We start from the raw sequence: 23,848 nt of genomic DNA, 5'->3' as shown, positions 1-23,848 counted from the left end.
TTCTGTATGATTTTGCGTTTATTTATTTTTATTCCTATTGACACCCCGGTGGGTAAATAAGAGAGAGGAGTACATGCAGTATAATACGTCTGCATCGTCTGTTATCTTGGACCGAACGTGATTTGCTGCTTCAGCATTTCACTTCCCATGGCTGTTCTCTCCTCACTGCTCCTTACCCAATTGGACCCAGAACTCACTTTACCTTGATTCTGCTCTATTTCCCGTTCCTTAAAACCAACCAACCAACCAAACAAACAAAACCAAAACAATAAAAATACCCCGATTATCTGTGTATATAACAGATTTTTCTAATGGTTTCATGGAAAGTGTGGCTAGGTCGAAGGAGGCATGGTATTTTGGTCATATTTGAGAAACCCAGTTAATAGAGAATATCATATACTCCTGCTTTTAAATCATTCAGCCACTCTCAGATTGTGAATTCCCATTGGCCACCATTATCCATCGTCTCCAAGCTTCTCACTACATTGGAGAGCGTCTTATCTGTTCTCTTCAGACTCCTCCTTCTTCACCCTCTTTAGTTCTCTTCAGAGAGCAGGTTAATCCTCCATTTTGGTTTTGTGCTGCCTTCTCATAGACTATGTCCTCAAAGCACATCTTACTTTACCCCTCCTTTACTCCTTCTAGCAAGTAACATGCTCTGTCCAGAAGTCTCCTAAATAAATACAGTTCTTCCCCTAAAAGGAATAAGCTGTGAAGCTGCTAAAATAATATGATTTAGTTCTTTATTCATTTTCTGTATACCGGTTCTTCAAGTATTTCACAACAATTATATGCTCCACTCTATTCTTTTTTCTTATTAGGTTTCTAGATAGGTCATAGAATATTGTATGTTATTTTGCATTCCTGTTAGACATTTCAGGTACAAAAGCCAATGTAGCTTCTTTTTCTATTAATTGTACCATGAATTAGACTTTCTGCTATTGCGACACAAATAATCCTAACTGATGCTGCAATATAATATAAATGGAATAAAATTTTATTATCATCGTTGTCATTAGTTTGGTAAAAAGTTGTGTTAGGTCAACTACTTATAATGTACATTTAATGAATATATTAAACAATGTGTTTTCTTCCTAAGTGGAGCATCTTCAAAGGCTTCTTTATTTCATAGATGAATCATACTTAACATTATTTCTCTACTGTCTTCTTATGCAAGAGGGACTTCAAAAAACTATACTTACCCTAACACTCAATGGCCCAGACCGCTAGCCTTTTCTGGAATGTATTTATTTAATTGGTTTAGTTGTAGTTTTAGTTTTATTTTAATGCTCAATATCGTCTGCTTCTAATAACCTTGCATCTTTCGAACTTTGCCCCTACATTTCTGGGCACAATGAGAATCATCACCAATTTGTTAAAATGAGTTAATGGCTTACATATAATTAGAATGGGGACTTTAAAGGTTATGTACGGGCTTTACATCTATAACACTAATATTTAAATAGTACTTGGATAGAACAGATTCTCAATAAATATTAATTGAATTGAAAATATTTTGAGACACCTAAGTTATTCAGAATTTTTTACTATCTTCTATCCAATATAGTAGCTATGAGGCATATATGGCTACATAAATTAAATTAATATTAATAAAATTTAAAAAATAAATTCTTTAAGTTCTCAATTTTAAGTTCTCAATAGTTAAATATTCTAAAATAATGTTTTCATTATTGCATGAAGTTCTTATAAATGTTAAAAGAAAAGAATAAGCTATCTGCCTATAATTGCAATTTTTTACTATGAAACTTTTATTATATTACTTTAGTTTTTTTAGTCAACCTATATTTCTATTTATAGATTAACATGAGAAAATCTAATCCATTTTTATTATATTATATAACCAGGTGGAATTTTCCTTGTCCTACTAAAAAGGCCAACTGAATTTAAGTGTTCCAATATAATCATTAAAACATCTCAACCTTTGCAATCGATTTCACTTCATAAATAGCAATTTATACTTTGGTGATAAATGTATTAAAGCTTTTGTCAATGCAATGATTATAGGAAAACAATGCTTTTAGATTTTACTTCATATTTATAAATAGTTAAGGTAACTTTTGAATTGGTTAAAATATAGCCTAAATATGTCTGGCTTTATCGTTTTGATTCCGGTTTTAGAACAATAATGTACTTTGTTTTGCTTAAACATTAACACTGAAGAATGTTTTGGGTTAATACCTAATAATTAAATCACAAGATCAGATAATTGTCATAGAAACCTGAGAGACAAAGTTTGTCACTCCTAGAGAGAGAAAAAAAGTACTAACTAAATATAATAGCAAAGACAATAGCAAAGAGGAAAAAGCAAGAGGATATGGGGAAGGAAACCAAATTTGCTAATATTTGGATATGACAATAAATTAAAAAGAAAGACTATGATCCTGGGTCTAAAGATTTTAATGAGTTCAGAGAAATGGCCAGGAAGTTCACAAATAGCAATAATAAGAGGGAATAGAGGACGATATGAATGGAGGATGTGATGATGATCACTAAAATTGTGGTAATTTGTTATGCAGCAATAGATAACTAATACATGGATATATAAATATGTCCAAGACTATCAAATTTATGCTTTGAATTTGTATAGTTAATTGTATTTCAAGTATCCCTCAATAAAGTAAAAATATAAAAATAATGAATGTAAAATGGTTTTTAGAAGTCAAATAAGAATTATAAAAACGAGGAATAATAACTGAAATTAAGAACATATGGCTGTGTTTAATCACAGATTAGATACAGCAGAAAAGAGAATTAACAAAATGAAAAATAAGTCCAAAGATAATATCTAGTCTGAAGCATGGAGATCAAAACAAAAACAAAAACAAAAACAAAAAAATTGGAAATAAATACAGTAAAAGACATATGGGACAAGTTAAAGAAGACCAATATGCTTGCAAGTAGATCTCAGGAGTAGAGGATAGAGGGATTAGGAAATAATCTCAAAATAAAAATATAACTTGATTGCATTCAAATAATCTATTCATCACTTGAAACTGTTATGAATTTGTTAGCATATTTGTTCTATCTGGCAAAGACAAACAGAAACACAAAGATATGTGAATGGCATTTCAGCCCATGCGGAGAAATGTCCCTTCTCCTACTTTACTGAGTTCTCAGGTCGACATAAACGCAAGCCCCCTCCCGCCCCCCCGCCTTTTTTTTTTTTTTTTGTCAAACTTGAAAGTGACTGCTGCCACTATTACCTTTTATTTCATAAATATGTTTGTGCTACCCTCTAGTGGCAATTTTGGGTAATCAGCGACGATTGCTTCAGGTGAATTGTTTTAATGAACACTACCAAGGAAAAAAATCCAAAAGTTTAGAAGGTCTCTATAAATAATATATAATTTCATCTTTGAAACACACTTATCTGAAATGTATATACTATAACAAGTGTCTTATTGTGCCTATAAATTTCTAGCTATGGCAATGGTGATTTGAGCCATATTAGCAATTACTTGGAAGGAAATACTGAATACTTGTATGAATACCTCCATTATAAAGGTGCTCAAGACTCATAGTTAAATTTCTGACTCTGAGTACTATTTCACTGATACATTACTCCGATTCTTAGGTAAATCAATTCTAAAGGTTGTCAAATTCCTATATTCTGCTCGTCAACATTCAAAATTGATGACCATAGCTTTAAAAGTGTCCAAAAACATTTTACACCAATGCATTGACTGATAGAGAAAATTTCTTCAGTAATATAGAATTAAATTCAATGCTTTTGACATGAAGAAAAAATATGATTGGTTGTAAAAGAATGGAATGATAGTATACAAAATCAGCACTTTCTATTGTTGATAAACTGCAGTTACTTAATATACAATGGAATATTATTCAGTGATAAAAAAGGAGGATATCTTGGGATTTGCAACGACATGGATGGACATGGAGGGCAGTATACTAAGTAAGATAAGTCAGACAGAGAAAGGCAAACACCACATGATCTCTTATAAGTAAAATCTAGAAAATACATATATTAAAGAAAACAGGAAAACAAAAACCGAACTCTTAGACACTTAGAACAAATTGGTTAGGTTGGTGGGTGGGCAAAATGAGTAAAGGCAGTCAAAAGGTACAAGGTATATATATATAAAATAAGTCCTGGGGTTACAATGTACGATGTGGTGACTATAGTTAGTAATACTGTGTTAAATATTTGACAAATACTAAGAAAGTAGATCTTAAAAGTTCTTATCACAACGAAAAGAATTGTAACTCTGTGTGGCCATAGATGTTAACTACACTTGTGGTGGTCATTTTACAATATATGCAAATGTCGAATTATTTGCTGTACAACTGAAACTAACGTTATGTGCCGATTACATCTCAATACAAAACTGCAGTTATTTATTAGTAGCTTTAAAGAAGAGATTAAGTTAACAGAAGTTTTTTTTCCCCCTTTAGTCATTTTGTACAATCTTTTATTAAGAAGGGGATCCCTCCAGGATCTGGTTTATCTTCTTTTACTGAAAATGATGAAACTGCAACCGTTAGCCAGCTAGATTTAAGTCAAGTGATAGGAGCTACATCTCAGGTAATTATGTTACTTTTATTATTGACTCAATTCTTATAAAAGAATTATAAAAAAAGGTTTTTCTTAAATTGTGAGATATATTATACATAAAAGGAGTGTATCACGTGCATCTGAACAGAATAAAGAATACTGTTAAAGTAAACTTCTGTGTATCCATCACCTAGATTAGAAAATGGAATATTCATCTCTTTCGAAAGTCTCCTGTGTGTCTCTTCTGTGTTGTATCTCCTATCTGCCATTCAGAGTTTGATATTAATTAACTCACTACTCTTCTAATTTTGCCAATTAAGTATACATTTATAAATAATAGATAGCTTAGTTTAATTGTTATGTAGTTTTATTTAAATGGACTCTTGTATTAATTCCTCTGGGACTGCTTTCATTTAACATTGTTTATGAGATTCATCTCCTTTACTGCATGGTCACGGTTCATTCATTTCACTGGTCGAAGGTAATTAATGAATAACTTTCACAGTGTTAATGGCTATCTTCATTGCTTCTTGTTTCTTACTATTGCAAACAATGGTACCATGACTGTTCTTGAACATCTCTGTACACATATTCAAGAATTTTTTTTAGTTACAGGGTTTATAAACTTTTATGTGCTATATATGGCTCCCAGTTTTTTAAAACTTTAATATACGGTGAAAACAACTCTCTTCCTGTGTATTAGTTGGGTATTTTTGATAGCAAACAGTAGAAGGCAAAATAGCTGTCTGAGTTAGCACTGCAAGAACACACAACTTCACTGTTTGACGGCTGAATGACTACTAAATGTGGCTGCCAGTTAGTTGGCCAGCTATAGGTCACAAGAGTATCTGTAGACAGGAAAGTATAACATCTGAAATCTAACAATGGGCCTAATAAGTGCTGTAATTTCAAAGTAGTGATCAGCATACATGATATTTTAATATATTTGCAACAACTATAATGCAAAATATTGCGATTTCTTTTATGGATAAAGCTACAGTTATTGCTAATAATATCATGGCTGTTCATCTGTATTGATAAATTGATAATTGAAGAAAGTGTTGAACTTTAGCTAAAGATTAATTTTTTTAAAAAAATTACCCATGTTCATGGACTCCTGAAATTTAACCATTAGCCCCAGTGGACACTAGATTAGGAAGTTCTACTAGGCTATGAATCTGAGAGTGTAATTGATGGGTCATAGGGTATTCACCTGTTTAACTTTACATAAAATACCAAGCAGTTTTCCAATATGGGTGTATCCATATCCACTCCTGTCAGCACTGGATGAGAATTTTCTTTGCTCCACATTCCGGCCAACACTTGTATTATCTGACGTTTCAACTTTGCCAGTGTGGTGGGTGTGAAAAGGTATTTATTTTTTGATAGGGAATATATACACATGTTCAAAATTAAAAATATAAAGCATACATGAAGTCTTCCATTTATGAACCTCTCCCATCTTCACTGCTCTCTGTAGGACACTGTATTTCTTTACATAAATACAAAGAAACATACACATGATTCTACCACCTTCTTTTTATCTACTCAAATTTTAACAAATTTAAAAAAAGTTGTTACTCAATGTATACTGGAAATAGTTTCATATCGATACCTAAAGAATGTCTTCATTTTTAAAGTTGTGTTATGTTTTATTATATGAATGCACCATAGTTCACTTTTACCAACCTGTACAGCTGGTGTAAGATACCTTGGAGGGCACATCATCACATCTAGGTAAACAGATTTTTTAGTATTTTGGAAAGCAGAGACTATAAGGTGAAAATCTTATAAGGAAAATGAATAAACTTTAACATTTTTAAAGATTAAAAAAAATTAAAACTTGTATACAATAGTTCTAAAGAGTAAAAAATTACCGTTGAGATCATAAAAATAGTCAACCTGTCTTACCCCTCCTTATTCCTTAGCTTTCCTCTTCGCAGTCAATCAATCACTTTTATTTTAGTTTTTTTTTTTTTCTGGTATATATCTTCATATTTCTAAATAGTAAGCTTTATGATGACTATGATGCTAGTTTTATCATATATCATTTCTCCCTCAGCACCTGTGAAAATGCCTAATACGTGGCAGACATCATTACAAATGTGTTAAATAACTGAACTCTGTTATTTCTTGTTCTATCAATGTAGACGTCATCTCCTGACTTCTTGTTACGGAAGATAAAGACTTAGCACTCCAGTCCTTACTTACCTCCACTTTCCTCTACTTTTCTCTGTGTTCTAGATTTTTTTCATTTCACAAGTTTTTGTCGAATCAGTATTCTAGCTGTGAAAAGATTATTACTGCTGAAGCAAATATTAAGATGTTCCTTACACAACTTTTTGTACAAGCTAGTTACTGCATTTTTTTCGTTTGCTTACTTTTCTATGACACAATAGTAGGCCTTAAACACCAAAAAAGAAAGAAAGAAAGAAAGAAGGAAGGAAGGAAGGAAGGAAGGAAGGAAGGAAGGAAGGAAGGAAGGAAGGAAGGAAGGAAGGAAACAAGGAAGGAAGAAACTCCTCTAGATACCATTTGCCACACAAACACATCAGATACTCTATTAATGTCAGCTGTTTTCCTGGAGTCATCACCCCCTGGAATCCTTTGCTCTTTTGCTTCAGTTGAAACTGATGGAAACTTGGCACCTGACATCTTTGGACTTTTTGTCTCTCTCCTCTGAGATTTCTTATTTTCTAGAAACTACATTCTCCTCCCGGTTTATGCCCTAATTTTGATGGAGTGCATATTTTAACATTTCCTGAGAAATTATGTATGGAAGTGGAAATTATGAGAATTTGTATGCCTTAAGATACCTATATTCTACTCTCCCGCCTGATTTATATTTCGGCGGGATATAGAATTTCAGTTTGGATGTTTTTTCTTTCAGAAATTTGAAGCTCTTTCTTAGTCCTGTGTCTTTCACCTTCAAGTCTGATTGATATTGAGAATACAGATTATTCTGATTTTCGATCTTTTGTATGTGAGTCTTTCTGCCCGCTTGGAAAATTTTAGGATTTTCTTTTTATTCTGGAATGCTAAAATTTTACAATGATCGCTTTGGCAATGAGTCTTTTTATGTGAACTATGCTAAGTACTACATGAGCCCAATCAACATAGAAACTCATGTTTTTCAGTTCTGGAGAATTCTCTTATACTGTTTCCTTGAGAATTTCTTTTTCTCAATACAATATTAAGTGCATTTACATTGCTATGCAACCAATCTCCAGGACTCATGTCATCTTACAAAAAACATTATACCCATTAAACAACAATTTCTCATCCCCTTCTCTACTCAGCCCCTTAAAATCATATTTTACTTTTTGTCTCTAGAAATCTACTATGCTAAGTACACCTTGTAAATGGAATCATACAGTATTTGTATTCTGTAGCTGGCTTATCTCAATTAGAATAATATCCTCTCAGTTCATCTACAGTGTATCATGTTCCTTTCCTTAATGCTGAATAATATTCCACTGTATGTATATACCACATTTTTAATCCATTTATTCATCAGTGGACATTTGGTGAATAATGCTGCTGTGAACATGGGTGTACAAATATCTCTTTGAGATGCTGCTTTCATTTACCCAGATGTGGGATTGTATGGTTGTGTGATTTTTAATTTTTAACTTTTCTCAGGAATCGCCATTCCGTTTTCCACGGTAACTGCACCATTTTATATGTACCCACCTAGAGTGCACAAAAGTTCCAATTTCCCCACATCTTCACCAACACTTGTTATTTCCTGTTGTGTGTGTGTGTGTTTTTTTTTCGTAAGAGTAGCCATCCTTATGAATGTGAGGTGATAGCTCCTTGTAGTTTTAATTTGCATTTGCTTAAGAGTTATTGATGTTGAACATCTTTTCGGTGCTTTTTGGCCATTTATATATCTTCTTGGGATAAATGTCTGTTCAAGTCCTTTGCCCATTTTTTAATCAGGGTTTTTTGTTGTTGTTCATTTATATATTCTAGATGTTAATCGTCTATCAAATATATGATTTTAAAATAATTTTTTTTTATTCTGTAGGTTGCATTTTCACCCTACTGATTGTGTCCTTTAAATATCAGGGTTTTTAAAATTATTTTCATTTTGATATAGTCCAATTTATCTATTTTTACCTGTGTTGTCTGTGCTTTTGATGTCATATCCAAAAAAATCATCGTCAAAACCAATGTCATGAAACTTCCCCCATGTTTTCTTTTAAAAGTTTTATAGTTTTAATCTCTTTGTCTTTTGTATCAAATTTGCCATCCAATCTTTCTACTGAATTTCACTTTTCTATTTTTTGCTTCTAAGAGCTCTCTCTTGATCTTTATTATATTTTTGTAGAAGTTTGTTATTTGATAAATGAATGTCCTCTTATCTGATATTACTAATTAAAAAAAAATTTCTCCCTATGTTATTGTTTCTGTTTTCTATGATTCTCTTCACCCACACTGATTAGTTTCTTTTATATAAGAATCTTTCTTCAATTGTCTGGTTATACTTTGTTGGACATAAGCATTTAAGGAATTTATTACATTAAAGAGCTACTGATTGGAGGCAGCTTTATGGCATTGATAGAGCTTGACAACTGGTAGCATTAATTTAGGATAATTGGGGATGAATGAGCTTCATCTGGGGGTGAGATTAGTTCCAAATGTCAGATTCCCCGAGGTTTGTCCTAGGCTCTGGTAAGCTTCTCCCGTAAAAGGTCTTCTAATCTCCTTACTAGGGTGGAACGAGGTCACGGGAATTGGCCTACACTTATCCATCAGTGTTACTGATGCCAGGCAGCTCAGAGTTGCTGAGAATCTCAAGGTTCAGCATGTGAACAATTACTTAATTCCTCTCCTCTCTATATCGTAGCGTATCCTATTTTCCATGGTATCTGCGAACCCAGATCTGAAGATTTCTCATGTAATTTCTTTACTTAAGCCACTTCCAGTTTCCTGTTGAGGCATAAGAATGATAGATGCTCAGTGGATTTGGGAGAAGTGGGAATTTGTCTGTTCCTTCTACAGACATTCAACCTGTTCCTGTGTTTTCATCTCATGTCTCATTCTCTATTTCTCAGATGCCTACTAATTGTTTCTGGGTCCTAAGGCATGAATGGGCTTTCTTCTCGTTAGCATTTGATATTCAGTTATCATCTGTTACTCATCAGAGACTCTGTTATCATCCCCATCTACTTTACATCATCCAAAATATTGTCAAAATTACCCATCATCAGTCTGTACAAATTTATACCATTTTACCTTTTATACTTATTTTAATTGTGTTCCAGAGAAAACAGAATTGTACATATGGATTCGACTTCATTTCTCTGTTAACATTTTGAGGAACCATTTTTTTTTTTTTTTTTTTTTTATTTGAAACCAGGCTTTCTAGGTTCTGTTCATTAATTGCCAGTTATAGTATTAATGACAGGTGCCTTGTACCAGTTATATATCTATTCAGGGATATTATTGTTTTAATTTAACTTTTATTATAAGATTCAATCATTTAATAAACTCAAATATTCTGCATTTTAATGTCAAACTTAAATCCTCAATCATTTCATTAAATTCACATCTTTTGCATTTTAAGGTTAACAACAAATTCTGTTTTACTGTATGCTTTACTAAGTATTTTTAGAAATCTATGTCTTCAATGTTTAAAAGACTATTGACTCTAAAAAAATTGGAGTGCTTTAGATAGCTGTCATGTTTTGTTGAATTTATAAATTTTTTTAAATGTGTTTCTTTCAATTCACAGGGAAATATTCCTTCACAAGTTATACCTGGAAAAGGTAAATTAATAATCTTCTCATGACTTTTTTTCATAGACTTCAAAGCACAAAAGGGTCTCTGCTTTTGTGCTTTTAGCTCTAAACAGCCTCTCTAAGTGTCTTCTCTGATGTGCTGAGTCTAATCTGCTCTGGGCTAGAAAAATCAGATAATCTCACTTGTTAAATTTAAGCTTAAAGTCAAAATAAACGACAGTTTGACTAAAGTCCCATGAGTAAAGTTCATGTGTTTTAAGGCATGCACGCCATGATCAAAGCACTGAAGCTACTGCAAATTCCTCGGTTCCTAAATAAAGACTTGGCCAAACCTCAAATCCCACACTGTGTTAGGCAGCAAGTTTAGGTTCAAGAAGCCTGTAAGAATTTTATGGAATTACCTAATGAACAAGAAATAAGATTACAGAATCACCGACTGCGGAGAGCAATTAAGTCACTGAAATACAGTATCCACAACAGATCTTTCAAGTTTTCATTTCTCCTTCTGTTGTCTGAGCCCTCCCCTCTTCTATGAATGTATTTGTATGGCAGATTTTAAGTACATGAGCCAGCTAATTTCTGTTATAACTCCATAGTCTCTAAAGAACATGTGCACAGATTTATGAAAGTGATTCAGAAATTTCTCAACACTCTACTATGCGTATCATTAGATTCTCCCTGGTTTATAGACATGTCTCTGTATGGACCTCCACAATTCTGAGGCCTGCATGTAAATGTTATCGCAGTCAATGTTTTCTCAAAACTAAACTTTGACGTGAGAACTCCCCTCTATAATTTTCCATGTCTTAATAACGTAACATTTAACGACAGGTGTGTTTGACGTGTTTGTCTTCTGCCATGCACAGATGAAGTTACAGATTCTGGACTGAATGACGCAGCCCATACAGCTAACGGATTTAGTTTGGAGCGAGATTTGTTCAGCCCAACAACAGCAACACAGGAAAAGTCGCAGGAGGAAATTATAGCAATAAATACAGGTGTTTCTAAAGAAATATGGTTAGATTTTGAAGACTTCTGTGTATGCTTTCAGTAAGTATAAATTTTTCATGTGCATTTATTTAAAAATTCTTGTCTCTGAGTTATTATTTTTAAATTTTCATCTGTCTTTATCTTGTTCTGCCTATAACTGAACCTAAGAAACTCAACATGTAGTACTACCCTGTTGCATATAATGACAATAACCTGTTATAAATAATGTTTTTCAGGAAAATATATATTTTTCACAAGCCAAGTTCATACTGCCTTAACTTTCAAAAAACAGAATTCAAGGTAACTATATTATGATTTTTTCTCTTTCCCTTCTTAAATCTTTGATAGAATCATGCTAATAAAAAACACCTTCAAATTTTTTAAATTGAAACATGATTATATTTTAAAAAATTAATTCTTAGGGTTTTCTGCTAATCTGTTATCCAGAGAGTAAGCTGAATTCCACTACCTCTTATGTGCTTCATATGATCGTGTTGTAGTGGTTCAATCCTGAGCTGCATTATTATATAAATTCACATTAATAAATTTTTTCTTTATAAATAAATGAAGGAGAAACAAATAAATTCACTATATTTCAATTTTAATTAAGCGTTTACTAAAGTGTGTGGAGTTCCTAAAACACAGCACATTTTCACTGCCATTTCTGTTATTTTTGCCCATTTTCTCTCCCCCTCCCCCACCCCAGACTTCATTTCCCTTCATTCTTATTGCCTGCATCTGAGTAGTACTTAGAAATCCTTCAGAACAGCATGGACATCCTTGACCCTGTAAGACCTCCTTCCCTGGCCGTAGAGCCTGGGTCAAGTTCCCTGACTCCATGCACTCTGCATGACCTGTCTTCACCCAGGTGCTGACGGCCCACCATTCCAACTGCTTGATTACTTCTTGGTGTCCCTCCACCCACCCACTTGGTGTCAGCATCTTTAGGGGAAGGACCAGTCCTGACATAAGGAACTCAATAAAACGTTGTTGAATGAATTAACAAATCTCACCTTGAGTGGACATTTTGAGAGAACTATAAAACACATTCTGGGGAAAAAGTCAACTGTACTGAAACTTGCATGTTACTTGTATGAGGCCATATAACCCTCCCCCACTCCCCCACCCAGGAATAATACCACATCTCCATGAGCACTAGGCACAATTGGGAGAAGTTAAGAGTCTTGGTAGTGACTTTTCCCCTTGCACTTGTACTAGATGAAAATACAAGCAGAGAAAACCTTTCAAGCTTTCCACAAGGGATGCTCTTAGCTGGCTGCCTACTTTGAAAGTAAGAATCAAATCTGTAGTAGTGACTGGGAGATGGGAGCAGAGGAAGAAACTGTCAACCTGGTCCTGGAGTCTCTATATAAAGACACCCAAGGAATGCTTTGACTTCATAAAGATAACAGAACTGTTCATTGGGAATAACTGAACTCAGAGTATGGTATAAGAATAATGTGTAGTTTACAGTTAACTTAGCTATCCACCTTCAAATTATTGGCAGTAATAAGATGATAGTCATTTGTGGGTGCTGACTCTGTTACCTGCCCTGAACTGGGTTCTTCATTGCATTAACTGCTCGTAGCAAACCCTATGAAAGGGCTATGGTTATCATCATTTTTCAGGTAAGGAAACTGAGGTAGATCCAAGTTGAGTAAACTGCCAGAGATCACCAAACTCGTGAGTGGTATGCACAAGTACCATGAGAACTGGAGTTGTCTGATGTGGAGCCTCTGCCTTTTTTACCAGGTGGCCTTTAGAAGAAGCAGTTTAGTGGCTTTGCAGCCACACTGCCTGATTTTGAATTAGTGTTCCACTTGGGGTGGGACTCTGAAGGCAGAATTCCTGATTTTAGTGGCCACAGGCACTGTCACCTGAGCAGGGTCCTGGAACCTGAGGGCCCCGCCTCTGCACCTTCCTTAGAGGTTCCATTGGTGCTCAGTGTGGCCCGTGGGGTGGGGGAGGGGCACTCAAAGTTTTCCTGTCTGGCACCAGGGCAGAGTCCTTGATTTCTGGGGCCACCCCAGCCCCAAATTCTCAGACTAAAAATGACAGCAAATGAGCTCTGTGCAGAATATCATGATCAGGCATGCACACTGGGTCTGCCAATCCAAGGGTCCTTCACAGATTTTTGTAGTAAATGTGAGGGAAAACTGTCTTTATTACCCACATGATTCAGCAAAATGGAAACAAATGAAAAAAAAAAAGTGTCAAATGCTAAGAATTGCAAAATACTGGAGGAAGCAATCATTTAAACCATTGTTACATTCTATCAACCATTTCTAGCAATCTTGTCATATTTGATTAAATAACAAAGTTTCCTTTTTCACAGTATTACTAGAGATTTTTCATTCATATTTTAACTGGTTATTTAAGTATTGTGGTAAAATAATCTGAAAAGCTTTTAAAGTAGTATAATGATGGTTAAATTAATTGAACACGTTTACCATATACCATGAGTCAAAATTATGTTGAAACACAGAATTTGAGAGGCAATAATAGCTCAGTAGTCAAGAATACCAGTCTCAAAGTAGATAGATGGGAAGGTAGATAGAAAGACCTACTTTTGAATCTCAGCCTTGCTACTTGCAAGCTCTGTGACCTTTGGAAAATTACTTACCCTCTCTCTGTTTAGGTTTCTTTATTTAGAATTATAAATATTAGTAGTACCGTAAAGGATGGATTGAGATCATATGTGTGTAACGCTTATGTGGCTGTCCTTTAAGGAAAGTTCTGGTTTTACCCAACACTTTTCTTGCATCTCCAAAATGAAAATCCAGCCTGGTGCATTAGCATGTGATGGATATATGTCTGAAGATCTTGTAGAAAGAAGGAAGAGAGGGTTTATATCACATACCACTCTGTAAAATACCATAATACATTCCCGTGAAACATTTCCATTCTCTGCCAAAGTTATCCTGTGGCCCTTCTACCTATCAGGAACCCAGTCTCTGAGCACCGTTTGGCCTGGGCCCAGGTTCCTCTGCTCTTTGTCATTTTTGGAACAAATGTATTCTTTTACTTACGGAGATGAGCTCTGCCTCTCTCTGTCGTGGTGGCCAGACCCCCACACACCCAGCTTCCACTGATTATTGCCAACATTCACCCGGTATGATTTTCTTCATATCGCGAAACCTGTAAAGTACTGATTGTGGTGTCTAGCACACAGTAAATTCTCTATAAACGATAGGCATTGCATTATTATTAGATGTGGAGAACACAGCATTTATAAAGTAATATTAAGTTCAATGGTTGGTCTGATTTCTTGCAGTTCTCCGATGAACGAGTGTCCTACTATCTCTTTGTGGATAGTCTAAAACCTATTGAACTACTGGTTTGCTTCTCTGCATTGGTACGTTGGGGAGAATCTGGAGGTAAGAGAGCTCTGAGAAGATTGCAGTCTTAAAAGCCCAGCTCACTTTCATTCAGTCTAGGAGAAACACATTTTTTTTTTTTTTTTTTTTTTTTTTTTTTAGGCCCTGGATAAAGGAACTTGTTTCCTCTTCAGACCCTCTAGGATAGTCATATCATTTCCTATGATCATCGCACTCCTCAGACACCAAGGGCTGTGCTCACTCTTACCACCTGCACCTCTTCTTACTGTAGTTATCTGTTTCCTCTTTGACACACCTAGTCACTTTTTTTTCCTACCCGTACATGTCATCATTATTGATTCTTTCACATTCTGCTAAAGAACATGAACTCTTTCTTCTTTAAATTAACCATTCTGAAGATCTTTTCCTTCATCCCACCTTGGCCCACTACTCTCATGATCATGCTTTAGAACTTATCGTACCGATAATTGCACTGTCTCAATCATCTCAATTTCAAGCTCTCGACTACCACCCCCTGACTCTGCAGTTCACATTTTCCAGAACTCCCACTCCTACAACTTTTTGACTCCACTGGGATCACCATCCAGACACCCTGCCACTTTTTCTATCACTCTTCTCATGTCTTTCTTTCTGTCAATCCCAGCTTAGTCTCCATGGTCCACCATTGCCCTTGTATCCTCACGTGTACATCAACACAATTGTTCTTACCCTCTCAAGTCAAAATATGGATCGAACTCAACGATGGAATTCTCCGCCTAACCTGTGGCTGCATCAGAGCAGCCGCGTGAGACTGGAGTAAAAACAATTGTCCCAGCTGGTCTCGCTTTGAATTGAGGACCACAGCAGTCATAAAGGCCCCTCAGCACTGATGACACTTCTCCCATTCATTCATTCTCTCACCCTCATTCTCCTAATGACGATTTCCAACCTTCGAATCTTTCTCTCTCTCTTCAAATCTCCAGTACCCACTCTTATCATGCTGTTTTCACTGAAGAAATAGAAAAAAAACCAAAATGACCTGCCTCATCTTTTCACAAAGAACTTTCCCAAGCTCTAGTTAGCTTTCCCTCCTGTTCTAATGGACGGACCATCTGTGTGTCCCTGTAAGGCCAACCCCTTACACACACACATGCACATAAGCACAAACTATCATTCTTTAATTCTTTGGCCTGCTTTCGTAAAGCATTTATCTCTAACTCAAATTAACAGTACCTGACACTGTAGAGGTTCAATAAATGTTTTTTGAATGCTTAATATTGAATGTCTTCCCAACATTAAGTGCAGAGATTATGATTTTCCACCAAGATATACCCAATGCTTTGAATGGTATCTACTATATAACAGGACAATAAATACGTGGTTAATAAACTTTTTAAATTTTGGTGGTGTAAGCTTAGTATTTCTACCTAACCAATAACTCCTAAGCCATGCCATACCCTAAAACATTTAAATTCTATGTGTGTAGAAGTATTTCAGATCGTGCTGGGGTCTTATATCCTCAGCTTGAGTGTTATCTGGAAATATGATAAGTATTTGAGATACTTATGATATATGATAAGTATTTGAGGGTAAAATGATACTTATGATATATGATAAGTATTTGAGGGTAAAATGATAAGTCCTAGAGATCTAATAAACAGCCCGGTGACTATAGTTAATGATACTGTATTGTATATTTCAAAGTTGCTAATAGAATAGATCTTAAAAGTTCTCATCACAAGAAAAAGATTTATAACTGTGTGTGGTGATGGATGTTAACTGAACTTACTGGGATAATTATTTCACAATATACACAAATATCAAATCATCGTGTTGTACACCTTAAACTAATGCAATGTTGTATGTCAATTTTATCTCAATAATTTTTTAAAAATTTAAATGTATTTTACCCTCAGCTACTGATGAAGAATAGTTGACATTCTTTATTCATTTTAAGAGAAACATTTGAAATTAAAATTTATTTGTCATTCATTTTTTTGCTATTTCTATACACCATCAAAGCTAAGAATCAAAAGTAAAACCTTAGATAAGCAGTGGACTATTGTAACCTTACTTTGCCACTATTGTAGGAAAATCTCTTATGTTCTCAGATGTGGATTCTTTTCTCCCCTTTAAAATTGCATCTAGATGGATATTGTAATCACTGCCACAGATAATAAAAGTGATGGTATTTCACCACCATGGAATAGCCTCGCCCGTCTTCCTCTTCTCCAGTTTTCCATTCCTGGTTTCTTCACTGAGGTGGATGATTATGAGTAGGAAAATAGGACAGGGAGGATATCTGGGTTCCACTTAAGTGTTATTTCCAATAATTACTTACCCAGAGTAATTTCTAATGTTTTGTGAACATTTTTATAATACTGCTAATTTCTATCATTGTTATTATTATTATTAATGCTGTGAAGTGAGGGCCGGCTATACATTCACAATAAAGTCTTAATATTTTTTACTTCCCCTAGCTTTAACAAAAGACAGCCCCCACGTAGAGCCTGGACTGCTTACAGCTGAAACATTTTCTTGGAAATCGCTGAAGCCACGCAATCTCGTTCTGAAGATTCACACCTATGCTACCAAGGCTGCTATGGTTCGTCTGCCTGTTGGGTATGCAATGACTCCCATTTTCTCTATACTAAGAACTTTTTTTTAAAGCCGTGTAAACAGTTGATTTCTAAATAATTAAACAAATGGACTCTAGGACATCCTTAAGCGATGTCATAAGGAACAGGTCTATCATTATAATTCTTGAGAAAAATAATTTCATGAACAAATACACTAAAAAAAAAATGCTGTATACTGAATCTTCTTTTGGTAGAGTCATATTTTTCAGAGTCTGGTAATTTCTTTAGTAAAGAATATGGTTTAAATGCGTTTAAACCAGCATTTCCTGAAATTCATTTATTAAAGAATCCTTTTTGTTTTCTTACAAATCTTTTTATATTCCTTAGCAAGAACTACAATTTTATTTAAAACAGATTGAGAAATTTTGTTTTTCCAACTGGTAGCGTTTCTCCCACCAACCTGTAGTTTTTTTTACCTGTTGTTGTTTTTGATTTTACCCGCATTTTATTTTTAATTAAGGTAAAGTTGACTAAACGCATCACATATTCTATTTTAAAGAAAATACATATAATCAAAACATTTTCTTGGTTTTGACAAATCGATTTCAAAATAGTACTTCATGTTTCAGATGAAATAAATATTTTTACTGGATTTCCCAAGATTATTCATGCTAATTCTATGTGATCGATGAAAAGAATGGCTCTTGCACAAATAAGGAAAGCGTACGCAAAAAAAAATCAAATGCTAAACTATTGGGTGGCAAGCATCCAATATTTCTAGAAAATAATAAATTGATAAAACCACTATTTCTCACACCTGCCCTAAAAACTGTCATGGGGAGATTCTTCCAGATATTATTACTCTGAATGCTCCTTCATCCGGAAAACCAAGGACAGGGAACTAATGAAGAATCTTACATTCACGTTTTACTCCACTGGACCTATCCTATCGACATGTATGTTTTGAACATGCTCTAAGTGCTCAGTAACTGAGGGGAAGCAAACGTCCCTGCTCTCAATAACATTGAAACCTGGTAAGAGAAACACACTTCACATGCATGCAATTATGCATTTGTGAGAAAATGACTACAATATCCGCAAAGCCTGGTTACCACCATGAATTATTTTTGTTGTTAGTGTCTATATAAGAAATGTCTAAGCCTGTAGAGACTTTTTCTAAGAGTTGATTTGAGCCAGACTGATGACAACTGCCAAGAAACAAGATCTCAAATGCTCCGGAAAATAATAGTTGCAGTTTCTTTGATACATTGAGTGGGGTCATAAGGAAGATTGCATGAAGAGGGGAGAAGGCAAAGCGGGGACTGGATCGATCACAGGGTAGCTAACATGATTTGCTCTTTGATTGTGGCACACTTTAGAATGCGAAGTCTGAAAAGAGGCATTTTTAAGATGCACAAAAGCAACGGGAAGGGCTTGTTTAAGACAGAGGTGAGACTTTTACTAAAGAAGTTGTCTGCCTGGGGCGTTACTAGCCCCCTGACCCGCCCCGTTGGGATTTCACCCTGTGAGGTTACTTTCTGGAGATCCCATTTGGCATCCACGTTAAGGGAAAAATCAAGCCTAATCCCTCACAAGTGACTGCGTTATGTGAGAGATACCTCCAACATGTGCCAGTTTGTCATTCAGTGCAACTATTTTTGTCTGACATGGTGAAATATAGCTTCCACGATCTCTGAGGGTTCTTGAGTGAGCATTCAAAGGTCTTTATGCCATCTTTGTTGAATTCAAGTCTTACTAGTGTTTGACTTTGAGCACAAACTGTCCTCAAGAAACTAACAGAGGCTCTTGAACTCCAAACAGAGGAAACCCACGGTCCTCATATAGTATCCATTCTCTTTAGGAGACATATGCTGCTCTTCAGCGCATATTCGCCAGTAGGGCATTCCATTCATGTCTGCAGCATGGTGACTTTTGTCCTTGGAGATGAAGATGTTGTGCTACCCAACTTTGAGCAGGTAAATATTTTAGCAACTGTGATTTTTTGTGCGTGTGCTTTATTTTCAGAGAATTTGAACTAAACCATATTCCTATCTTTTATTCAACATACCCATTTTTACCTTTTAAAACTGTTAAGTATATTGTGCAAGAAATTCTCCAATATGACATGTATAAGAAACAATCTCGACTCTATTCTAATCTAAAATATAATATAAAATAATATGAAATAATTTCGGTTTTTCTCCAGCTGCCTTCACTTCTGCTCCGTTGAATCCCTCTTCACATCTGTTAACTTCTCACATACATTTCATAGTGTTGTTAATCCTTTGGGAGGTATAAAGGGTTAGTCCAGTCCTCTTTAATACAGTTTAAAAGTTCATATCTTATGCTCCTTTCGCCCCTTCCCTGGCCTAAGGAATTTGGAGTACGTGTCTTAAGATTCAGGAGAGAATCCATGGCGAGTTCAGTCACTTCTTCGTCTCCCCCCTCCCCCTAGTTTCTCTTGCTCCTCGTCTCTCACAGGGTCTGAAAGCAGAGGCGAGGTGGGTGGGGCCATCCTCTCCCCTGAGGGTGCCATCTTGGTTTGAGATGGTCTTTAAATGGCATCTTCTTCAAATAGGTAGTTATGTGAAATTCGGGGTCAGAGCTGCAGAGGGCCTTCCCACTGCATCCGTCAGCCTGACCCCGCCCCTCAACCCAATCCACATAGCACATTCTCATATTAATGAGATGGGATCCTCTCGGCCAGACAGTAAACTTCTTATCTAGGGCGGCAACAAGATGGCTTGAGACCAGCTCCCTGATGCTCTGTTTCCGTGGCCCAGACATGGTCCAGGCAGGCATGCATTCTTGCCTCCCCAGGCAGTGGTTCTGCAGGACTCCCCATGGCTGCCTCCTCTCTTTACTGCACCATCTCTCGCCAGGCCTCTCCCTCCTGCTCAGTGGACACAGAAGGAAGATCAGCAAGCCCACCTTATAAACAGAAGTCTCTTATTCCTTTAATTATGCTTACTCTGCTTATTTTAAATTCTTGTGTTTTTTTCTTTCTTTTTTTAAAAATAATTTTGCCATAGTTAGCATAGCTTATCCAGTTTGTTCCTTCCATTAGGTGATTTAACTCCCTAGGTGCTTAGTTATTTTGGTCAGTGAACTCATCTTTCCCTGGGGTTATCAACTCCTCCATCTCATAAAAATTACTGAGGCTCAAGGCCAGGCCCCAGTGTTCTTCGGTTCTAATGAAGAAGCAAAAGGGCATTGATTAATCCAAAAGCAGAGAGACTCAAGGTCATCAGAGCCACACGATCATTTTCAGTGCTGCCAACCAACCAGACAACTTTTCTAATCATGGTTTCACCTCAGGAGGAAATACCAGTGAAACAGCCTTTCCCTAGGCTTTGGGCATTCAAGAGGAGGTAATGAGAAATAAATGCATTGAGGTGGCGAATCAGTTGCGTCTGTTTTCATCAGTGTCTCACCTGAGCAGGGAACCTGTGCTGTCCATTGTACCTGCTGGGCCATTCTCAAAATCTCTGCAGGGAACCATGGAGCAAGGATTGCGCCACGGTACCCAGGAGGAAAGGGACGAAAAGAGACTTTACAAAGTTTTCCTCCAACTTCACCCTCTTCATGCGGCTTCCAATCACCTTCCGCTCTGGGCAACTCCTTCACTACCCACCAACTACCCCCCACACACCAATCGAGATAATCTGCAAACTCTTCAGGGTTTTCTCCTTGTTTGCTTCCAAACTACAGATTTATTGCAATTCAACATCTAATTCTTTTCTTTCTTCCAGTATTACTGATGTATAACTGACAAATAATATTGTAAGGTGTTTAAAGTGTACATCGTGATGATTTGATATAGATTTACGTTATGAAAGGACATCCCCACCTAGTTAATGTATATATTCATCAATTCACATATTTACCATTGGAGGCGGGAGTGGTGAGAACATTTAAATTCTACTCTCTTAGCAAATTTCAATTATATAAAACAATGTTATCAACTATTACCACCATAATTTACTTTAGGTCCTTAGACCTTATTTGTCTTACAGCTGAAAGTTTATACCCTTTTACCAAACTCTCCCTATTTCCCCCACCCTTCAGCCCCTGGCAACCACTTTTCTACTCTCTGTTGCTGTGAGTTTGACTTTTTTTTTATTATTATTATTATTTAGATTCTACATATAAGTGACACCATGAAGTGTTTTTCTTTCTCTAACTTATTTCACTTAAGTACAATGTCCTCAAGGTCCATCCATGTTGTCACAATTCCAAGATTTCCATCTCTCTCACGGCTGAATAATATTCCAGTGTGTGTGTGTGTGTGTGTGTGTGTGTGTGTGTGTGTGTGTGTGTGTGTGAGAGAGAGAGAGAGAGAGAGAGAGAGAGAGAGAGAGAAAGAGAGAGGGAGAGAGAGAGACATCTTCTTTATCCATTCATCCAGTGATGAACACTTAAGTTGTTTCCATATGTTGGCTAATGCAAATAATGCTGCAGTGAGTATGGAAATGCATATATCTTGTCGATATCATATTTTCATTTCCTCTGAATACATACCCAGAAGTGCGATTGCTGGATCATATACTAGTTCTATTTTTAACTTTTTGAGGGACCTCCGTCCTCTTTTTCATATCCCTATGTCCTTCTTGCTCTTATTGTCTCTTCATAGTTGACAGAAGGAAGCCATCAGCCTTTGCTAGTTAACCCTCCGTCTTTTGATCTTTATTGCTCTCTCCCTCAACTCTTCTCTGCCTGTGGGTCCTCAAACCCCCCTCAGTTTTCATCGGGCTAGTCCCTAGACATTCTTCAGAACTAAGTCTGGATATTAATATTGTGGAGAAATTTTCCTGGCCCCCAATGCGAGATAGGTGTCCTTCCTGTGTGTTCCCACTACAGCAGGAATCATATGCCTTGTTTTATATCTCTGAGACCACGACTCCTAGCAAAACGCATTGATCAAGTAAGTTCTCCATAAATACCTATCGGATCAACCATATAGCAGAGTTTTAATATGTTAGCAGAAATTAAATTTTTATAAACTTAATTACACTTCAGTAAGTGAAAGTGAGGCTGGCTGCTGTCCTTTGTCTTCACAGGAGAGCTACCGATTTACCGAGCAGTCTCTAATGATTCTGAAGGCTGTTGGAAATGTGATTGCTAATTTCAGAGATAAGAGTAAACTTTCCGAAGCTCTGAAGGACCTACAGAGAGCTCACTACCCTGTAGTCCTGAACGACAAAAAACTCACCGCACAGCACTTCCGCGTAAGCGTGTTTGGGATGTAGAATGATGTTCTTAGGAGGATGCTTTCTTATATTAGGAGACCCCCCCCCCCCGGCCCCGCACCCACCGCCGCCAAGCCAGGGCCTGAGAAATATTTTGGATGGAGACAATTTATTTTGGGAAGTGACTTTGGGAAGTAGAAATGAAGGAGTGGGAAGAATGAGATAAGAAAGAGAAAAATAAACGTAAAAGGTTGTGCTATTTCCTGTTGTGGGCTCCTGGGGCTGAAGCATTCAGATAAACTGTGAGACAGCTCTCAGAAGGGTCCCCTAAAGGATGGGGAGGTCGTGGCACTTACCCTCCAATTCCTTTCCCGCTGACAGATGGCTGTCCTCAGGGGCATTAACTTCTTCACAGTTAAAACGTGTGCCTTTGCTGGGGCTGGGTAGCATTCTGACCTCTCAGAAAGCCTTAAGGGAGTGAACCAAAGAGACTTCGTGGTACCTTTCAGGTTTGGGGTTTTCAACCAGACACTATTGACATTTTGGGCCACGTGACATCTGTGTGGGGCTGACCCGCTCACTGCAGCACATACAGCAGCATGTCTGGCCTACACCCTCTAGACGCCAGCAGCACCTTGTTTTGACCATTAAAAATGACTTCAGATATTGTGAAATGTTTCCTGGGGAGGAGCATCGCCAGATTTAGCAAATAAAAATACATGACACTTGGTTAAAAATTTTTTTATTAAAGACTATTTTTTTCTAAGAGCAGTTTTAAGTTCACAGCAAAATTGAGAGGAAGGTCCAGAGATGTCCCGTGGACCTCGTACACCCACCGAGGTACAGCCTCTCCCACTATCGACATCCCCCACTACAGCAGGACGTTTGTTACAACTGATCAACCTACATTCATACATTATTCTCTCTTTGAGTGCATAGCTTACATTAAAGATCATTCTTAGTGTTATACATTCTACAGATCAGGACAAATGTGTACAGAATATTTTCACTGCCTAAAAATCCTCTGTGCTTCACCTGTTCATTCCTCTCCCACTCCAGCTCCTGGCGACCACTGAGCTTTTTACTGTCTCCATAGTTTTGCTTTTTTCCATAATGTCATATAATTGGAATTATATAAATATGTAACCTTTTCAAATCGGCTTCTCTCACTTAGTAATATACCTTTAAGATTCCTCCGTGTCTTTTCATAGCTTGCTAGCTCATTTCTTTTTGGTGCTGAGTAATATCCCACTGTCTGGATGTACCACAGTTTGTCCATTCACCTGCTGAAGGACATCTTGGTTGCTTTCAAGTTTTGGCTACTGTGAATAAAGGGGCTATAAACATCATGTATAGGTGTGTGTGTGGACATAAGTGACAATGATTTGCTCAGCTTGAGTTAACTGCTTGCTCTCAGGCTTGTGTACTATTACCAGCTGAGAGGGTTTGTGCAAATACAGATTTTGAGATTAGGTGCCTGTTTTTATACACA

At 36.4% G+C, this 23,848-nt stretch overlaps 1 protein-coding gene across 1 annotated transcript in view; it reads left to right on the top strand.

Moving 5' to 3' along the window:
* ADGB (androglobin) overlaps positions 1 to 23,848 on the top strand; it is a 154,175-nt gene that overhangs the window by 59,661 nt on the left and 70,666 nt on the right. Inside the window, 8 exon segments of the mRNA XM_023528329.1 lie at positions 4,460 to 4,564; positions 10,275 to 10,308; positions 11,148 to 11,331; positions 11,508 to 11,571; positions 14,546 to 14,648; positions 17,069 to 17,210; positions 19,029 to 19,143; positions 22,228 to 22,395. Of these exon segments, the coding sequence (XP_023384097.1) occupies positions 4,460 to 4,564; positions 10,275 to 10,308; positions 11,148 to 11,331; positions 11,508 to 11,571; positions 14,546 to 14,648; positions 17,069 to 17,210; positions 19,029 to 19,143; positions 22,228 to 22,395 (915 nt within the window).

This window comes from Pteropus vampyrus, unplaced genomic scaffold, assembly GCF_000151845.1.
Source record: "Pteropus vampyrus isolate Shadow unplaced genomic scaffold, Pvam_2.0 Scaffold24, whole genome shotgun sequence".
Taxonomy (NCBI): domain Eukaryota; kingdom Metazoa; phylum Chordata; class Mammalia; order Chiroptera; family Pteropodidae; genus Pteropus; species Pteropus vampyrus.
The sequence above is the reverse complement of the archived record's forward strand: the minus strand, read 5'-3'. Positions and strand labels throughout refer to the sequence as shown.